The following is a 7,853-nucleotide window of genomic DNA, read 5'->3' on the forward strand; positions in this document are numbered from 1 at the left end:
CCAGCATTTGTTATTTTCTGTCTTGTTGAACTTTGCTACTAGTGCTGGAGCAAGATATACCTCAGATTTTTAATACAATAGGCTTACTGGGAGTTCGTTTGTAACTATGGATTGTATGTAAGTTGGACACTCATGACCCAGGGACTGCCTGTATCAGTATTGACAATGTGAAAAACACATCTACAAAGATCCCATTCATAATAGCATAATTGTCTTCCTAGTCTGAACTCTATTCCTCAATAAGTATCTTTTGGTTTTACTTTAAGCAGACTCTGATTTTGCTGTAGGACAAATTAATAAAGCCCAACAATTTCTATCCTAAAAAACCAAATCCAAACTCACTGCCATAGAGTCGATTCGACTCATAGCAACCCCTCCTTGAGTTTCCGAGGTGGTATCTCTATGGAAGTAGATTGCCCAGTCTGCCTTCCAAGGAGTGGCTGGTGGCTTTGAACTGCCATCCTTCTGGTTAGCAGTCAAATGCCTTAGGCACTACGCCACCAGAGCTCCTTTCTATCATAAAGTGCCCTCCCGCCACCAGAGCTCCTTTCTATCATAAAGTGCCCTCCTATTTAGAGTAACAATGTGTTTTAATATGTACATTTTTACTTTGCTGGACTTTTAAGGAGGAGAGAAGAAAAATTATAAAACATACTCATCTTAGAATTGAGCTAGTAAAGGAAACTAATAAAACCATGTAGTATGGGTTAATTTTGTCCCATTGCAAATGACATTTAAATGGAACTTTTTCTAATCCAAAATTCCTCTAACATGAGGAATTAAATCTAATGGTGTTGTTTCTTCAGGTGACAAGGCAATTGTATGAGCCATTAGTCATGCAACTGATCCACTGGTTCACCAACAACAAGAAATTTGAAAGTCAGGATACTGTTGCCCTACTAGAAACTATATTGGTAAGTCATAGTGCATTCTTTACCTGTTATTAACCATTGTCTAGTTGCATTTGGTCTAAGGTTGGATTTCTGAGAAAATTTACCTGTCAAGATACCAATATGTAGTATCTAAGTAGATCTACTTATTAACAACAAACAGATCATATCTTTTTTGCTTTTTTCTTAAGAAATTGGTGAAATAGTTTTAATGCATAGTATGTCATTGTTTATTTACTTCAGTGATACTTTTGAATACTTAAATATTGATTTATATTTTTTGTTTTATTATGTTTCTTAGGAAGATGGTTATGAATTTGACAAACTTAATGTATAATAAGGCTGAATATATGTGTGCCCATTGTGTGTGCATGTGTACATGTGTTTTTGTGCACATGTGCATATGTGTGCCTCTGTGCATATGTACACATGTGCTGAATGTGAGAGGATTAAGGAAGAATGTTTTTGGACTTACTTTTATTGGAGTTATAATATGCTCTAACTTTTTTTTTTTGAGCTAATCAAATTTTTTCCTGCATTCTTATTCAACAGCTAAAGGGCCTTAGAAACAGGAGCTTATCTTTTACATAGTAATATCCTGAGGTAGTACATATAGAATCATTAGGACCTGGCCCTGACTCACAGAGGATCGAGGCAGGCTCTGTTAGCTGTGTTCTAATATCTGTATTAGAGCTTAAATTGTGAAGCGCTTAGTTTGTGGAAGGCTGCAGTCTACAGAGGGAGCTCTAACTCCATTTTGAGTCTTGACATAAGTTCTTTCTGACTTTTAAACCAACATTTTATCTACTTATAGACAAATTTGGGAGCAAACCTAGGGAGGGGCAGTTCGTCCTTAGGAACAGTGTGGTTAAAAGTAGGTTATGCTCACACAAAGAAATGGGGAACTTGCCTACGTGTGTCCTTTTCTAATTTAAATTAAGATTGGAGTCCTGGTATTGTCTTGTGGCTACCTTATTGCTATGACTTAGTCTTTATGGTCATGAATCATATCTGGACCACCAAGTAGCCAGGTCTGAACAGAAAATTTTAAAGGGCAGCTTGAAAGGACAAAGTAACATATTATAATGAAATGTGCAAAGACCTGGAAATGGAAAATCAAATGGGAAAAACAACTGGGCATTTCTCAATCTGAAAGAACTGAAGAAAAAAATTCAGGCCTCGAGTTGCAATACTAAAGGATTCTATGGGCAAAATATTAATGATGTAAGAAGCATCAAAAGTAGATGAAAGGAATACACAGAGTCACTGGTCACTGTACCAAAAAGGATTGATTGATGTTCAGCCATTTCAGAAGGGAGCATGGGATCAAGAACCAATGGTATTGAAGGAAGAAGTCCACACTGCACTTAAAGAACTGGCCAAATACAAGGCTCCAGGAATTAATGGTATTCTATTGAAATGTTTTAGCAAATGATGCCAGTGCTAGAAGTGCTCACTTGTTTATGCCAGCAAATTTGTAAGACAGCTACCTGGCCAGTCGGCTGGAAGAGATGCATATTTGGGTCTATTCCAAAGAAAGGTGATCCAGCAGAATGTGGAAATTATCAAACCATATCATTAATATTATACATAAGTAAAATTTTGCTGAACATTTCAAAAATATTTGCAACAGTTACATTGACAACATTGACAGGGAACTGCCAGAAATTCATGCTGGATTCAGAAGGGATGTGGAATGAGGGATATCACTGCTGATGTCAGAGGATCTTCGCTGAAAGCAAAAAATACCAGAAAGATATTTACTTTGTTTTATTGACTATGCAAAGGCATTCGACTATGTGGATCATAACAAATTATGGATAACATTGTGAAGAATGGGAACATTTAATTGTGCTCATGAGGAATCTTTATATAGACTAAGAGGTAGTTGTTCAAACAGAATGAGGGGAAACTGCTTGGTTTAAAATCAGGAAGGGTGTATATCTTTGTATCTTTTCACCATACTTATTCAATGTTTATGCTGAGCAAATAGTCAGAGAATCTGAATTACATGAAGAAGAACATGGCATCAGGATAGAAGGAAGACTCATTAACAACTTATGATTTGCAGAGGACACAACCTTGCTTGCTGAAAATGAAGAAGACTTGAAGTACGTACTGATGAAGATCAACGACTACAGTCTTCAGTATGGATTACACCTTAACGTAAAGAAAACGAAAATCCTCACAACTAGACCAATGAGCAACATCATGATATATGGAGAAAAGATAGATTTTGTCAAGGATTTCATTTTATTTGGACCCACAATCAGTGTCCATGGAAGCAGCAGTCAAGAAATAAGACTGTGCATTGCACTGGGAAAATCTGCTAGAAAGGACCTCTTTAAAGGGTTGAGGAGCAGGGATGTCACTTTGAAGACAATGGTGCACCTGACCCAAACCGTGACATTTTCAGTAGCCTCATAAGCATCTGAGAGCTGGACAGTGAATAAGGAAGACCACAGAAGAATTTATGCTTTTGAATTGTGGTGTTCATGAAGAATATTGAAGGTGCCATAGATTTCTAGAAGAAGGAACAAATCTGTCTTGGAGGTAGTACAGCTGGAATGTGCTTGTGGTGGTTATGTTTGTATGTCAGCTTGGCTAGGCCTAATTGAGTGGCTGGGCAGCTGGTGGTAGTTATTCCCCATGATGAGACTGACAGTCACCTCCAGGGTGGGATCTACCACAAGCAGCTGAATAGCTTCTTTGGGTTTGTGGTCTGCTTCCCGTATATATGAAGCAGCTTTGGGAATGGTCTCTAGCCTGTGGTACTCTTGGACCCTGCTTGTAGCCGTGTCATTGCTCAGCAGCGTGCTATGCTCTGCCGACCTTGGGACTTACAATAGACTTAAGTTAATGGCCTGCCATGTGGTTTGGTAACATTGGGACTGTACCTTTTTCCTTGTCAACCTTGGGTTTGTCAGCCTCAGCAGCCAGCAGCTGTCTGAGTGAAGAAACACTTCTAGCTCCAGTGGGCCGGGAGCAGGAGGCAGAGCTGGACCCCAAGTTTGAGGGGCTTTGACCCAGCCCCTAGAGCTTGGCACGTTGAACTTGGACTTAAAGCCTCCAAATTGTAAGAATAAACTCCTGTTTGTTAAGGTCATCCCATTTGCGGTATATTTCCTGTCAGAATGGTACTAGGTAACCAGATCAGTTCTTTTAGAAGCAAGAGTGGCCAGCCTTTGTCTCTCATGTTTAGTCATGTTCTCAGAAGGCACCAGTCTCTGGAGAAGCATATCATGCTGGGTAAGTAGAAGGCTAGTGAAGAAGTATAAGACCCTCAACGAGATGGATTCATACAGTGGCTGCAGTGATGGGATCAAGCATAGCAGGAATTGGTGAGGATGGCGCTGGATTGGGCAGTGTTTTGTTCTGTTGTACATAGGGTCTCTATGAGTTGGCACCAACTTGACAGCACCTAACTAACAACAGATAGCCAGGTGGTCAAGCCCAGGAACCAATCCTATAATCCTTTTTAATCTTCAGTTATGTACGTGTCCTGGTCACAGTCCTTACCTTGCTTCTGTAGTCCTGCCTGCAACAATGATGAATAGATCTGTCACCAATCACTATTTGGTGATGCCTTCTTTGTTTTCAATCATATATAATTAATCCCATGTCTGTGACTCAGTGGACTCCTTCCAACTTTCTATACTGTGTACATGTTGATGCTTTCCCTCTTCCTAGATGATTGTCTTTGTTTTGTCTTGTCCTGTCGAAGGCTTAATATAAAATCTCTCTATTGAACCTGTTTGAAACTGGGGTCTTTTTTCCTCTACCACAGATCTCATTGACTTTGTTTGAGCTTGAAGTCAGATAAAATGTAGTGCCATTTGGTGTTTATTATAATTTTTTTTTAACCTTTGTGAATTACTTTACATTTGATTCCTTTAAATGTTGTTTTATTTTACTATATCAGGTTATTATTTCAGCCTGTGATTTTTTTTTTTTTTTTTGGTCATATGTTGATTTTGGAATAAAAGGCACCGATTAAACCCATAGCAGGTTGTCCAAACAAATGACCATTAATTCTGTGTTCTTAAAATTCATTCCACTTTGAATGTATGTATCACTTTCTAACAAGTTTGAGATGAGCCAGAGGAAACAGAAAGACATTTAGCAGGAAATAAGGCATAGGTACATGGTGCATTTGAGCATCAAGAGGGGAGGCTGGGTAGAGGGCAGAGCCTGTAGGTGCTCATCCATCCTGGCTTGCCTTGGACAGTGCCATCTCTGGCAGAATTACCAGTAGTGTATCTTTTCACTCTCAGTGCCACCTTTATGTGTTACCATGTTGCAAGCAGTGGAGGTTGGTGAATATTGTTTATTAGGCTGGTGACATAATTATATCTGTAGTTTAAGCCCTTGCAGGGCATAATAGTAAATCTTACCTTCAGTAAGCATATTTAATTAAATTTAATTTATATCTTATTGCATTCAGATGAATTTATTCTAATGTTTCTATTCTGAACTTTCTATCTTGGCTACTTCTTTTCCCTTTTGTTTTTTGAAGGTAGCTCAAGTAAGGCTTCAGAAAGAAACCTAAGCTAAAGAGAAAGTTAAATGAGACAGTTAAGGAAAGAAAAGTCCAAGGAAAAAATGTCACCTTGAGATATTTATTACAACATCCAAGGAGAGAGTCCATGGGTTTCCTTACTAGGAATTTACTGCTAATTCCCAAACTATCACATGTAACAATTACTTCTCTTCAGAGAAGCAATCAGTATTGCCTCTGCATTTTCATGATTTGTTTTTCGCTAGAAATTTATTTGGAATTGTTATCAAGGGTTTTGCATTTAGCAAGTAACTGAGATTAGGTAGAATTCTTTCATTCTACTCTTCATGATCCTTTTTCTTGTTAAGCTTTTCTTAGATGAATCTGAAGAGAGGATACATGTAGAGAGAAACAGACATTAAACAGAATAATTATCTATGTGGTCGTTGTTCAGGTTTCCATAGCTGTTTACTTCAGATACTTAGAGACTGTGCTTTTATGGGGCTGCTTATATAGAAAAGTATGTTTATAAAACAGCATCTCCATATGATTTTTCTTTATATAGCAATACAATTTCTTTGAAACCTGTAAAAGTTTTATTTTTGATTTCCGGTAAGATGGCAGAATAGGCAGAAAGCTACATAGAGCCTCTTCAACAAATAAAAGAGAAGCCAATCGACAGAGATACAGAAGATAATCCTGGAGTCCTGAGCTTTGAAAGGAAGTGTACAGAAGTAGATTAGGCACCAACTAGTGGAAAAACCTGAATGAAAACGGTGAGTACGGAGATGGATGGAGCTGCGGACTGTCAGCTACTCTGAACAGACCAACAGCCTAAATATTTCCAAGTGGTGTTGGGACCTGAGAATTGACCTAAAGATCAGCCCTGGTTGCCAAGGGCTACAGGGATGTCTGCGCTATGGCTTATGACTACTAGGAAGAGAAACATCAAGGAGAGAGACAACCTGACCTGTGAACTTTCAGCTGTCTGGGGAGCACAGCCATTTTGATTGTTTACAAGTAGCGGCCATTTTGGATATTTAAAGTGACCGGGGGTGCAGCCAATTTTAATTTTTACATGCAGCAGCCATTTTGAATATTTAAAGTGACTGCATTCTCATTCGGATGCCAGGGACCTTAGAATAGGATCCATTTGACAAGGACAACAGGGACATATGGGAGGCTGACAATGGGAAAGGAGACAGGTGGTGAGTGTATAAGTAATGCCACCTAGTGAATAGAGGAGCACAGTACCCTGCTTATGTAGATAACATCCAAAGAAAATGAAAATCTTGGGCAAGTCACTCCAACATACAATCACCAATTAAATATAAATACAAAAACATTACTATGTCTCAGAGACAACAGAGCATCACAGTCCACACAAAGAAGCAAGATAAAGCAGGAGAAACAAGGGAGCAGGATACAGACCCAGAACATATCTCTGAGGAAGAAGCAGCATTGGAACTCCCTAACAAGGAATTCAAAATAATTGTATTTAGATACCTTCAATGGGGGAGCTCTGGTAGCATACTGCCTAAGGCACTTGACTGCTCACCAGAAGGCTGGCAGTTCAAATCCACCAGCCACTCCTCAGGATGATGGGGCAATCTACTTCTGTAGTGTTGCTGCCTTGGAAACCCAAGGAGGGGTCGCTATGAGTCGGGTCCGACTCGATGGCACATAACAACAACAGAGCTTCAGTGGACTGAGAAACAGATCAAGGAAAACACTGATGAAATTAAGGAAAACACAGACAAAACCCTAGAACAATTTTGAAAAACAATACAAGAACAACATGGCAAAATAAATGAAAAATTAGAAATGATACAAAAATCTACAGATAGAAATCCTGAAGATTAATACTAAATTTGCAGAAATAGATAACACATTGAACAGGCAAAGGAGTAGAATTGAATCAATGGAAGAGAGAATTAGTGAGATTGAAGACAAATACCTCAATACATCTTTGGAAAGGGATCAGTCAGAAAAAAAGATCAAAACAAAATGAAGAAAGCCTACGGTTCATGTTCGATACTATCAAAAGGAATGATCTACATATTATTGGAATTCCAGAACAGAAAGAGAGAAATAAAATCCACAGAGAAAATTGTCGAAGATTTGTTGGGAGAGGATTTCCCTGGTATGATGAAAGATGAGAATATATCCATTCAAGAAGTCCAGTGAACCCCAAACAGGATAGACCCCAAAAGAAATCACCAAGACATATCATCATCAAACTCACCAAAACTGAAGATAAAGAAAGAATCCTAAAAGCAGCATGGGAAAAACCAAAAGTTACCTACAAGGGGCAACCAATAAGACTAAGCTCAGATTTTTCAGCTGAAATCACGCAGGTGAGAAGACAATGGGATGGTATATATAAAACCCTGAAAGAGAAAAATTTCCAACCAAGAATTATATGTTGTTGTTGTTGTTGTTATGTGCCGTCGAGTCGGCCCCGA

The 7,853-nt window shown here is 38.7% G+C and overlaps 1 protein-coding gene across 1 annotated transcript in view; it reads left to right on the top strand.

Annotated features, from left to right (window-relative positions):
• Positions 1-7,853, top strand: part of PRKDC (protein kinase, DNA-activated, catalytic subunit) — a 550,241-nt gene that overhangs the window by 158,293 nt on the left and 384,095 nt on the right. The window contains exon 26 of the mRNA XM_007949066.1: positions 807-914. Within this exon, the coding sequence (XP_007947257.1) occupies positions 807-914 (108 nt within the window). The remainder of the gene's footprint in view (positions 1-806; positions 915-7,853) is intronic.

The sequence above is a fragment of the Orycteropus afer genome, unplaced genomic scaffold, assembly GCF_000298275.1.
Source record: "Orycteropus afer afer isolate SDZICR_OR568_19922 unplaced genomic scaffold, OryAfe1.0 scaffold00236, whole genome shotgun sequence".
Taxonomy (NCBI): Eukaryota; Metazoa; Chordata; class Mammalia; order Tubulidentata; family Orycteropodidae; genus Orycteropus; species Orycteropus afer.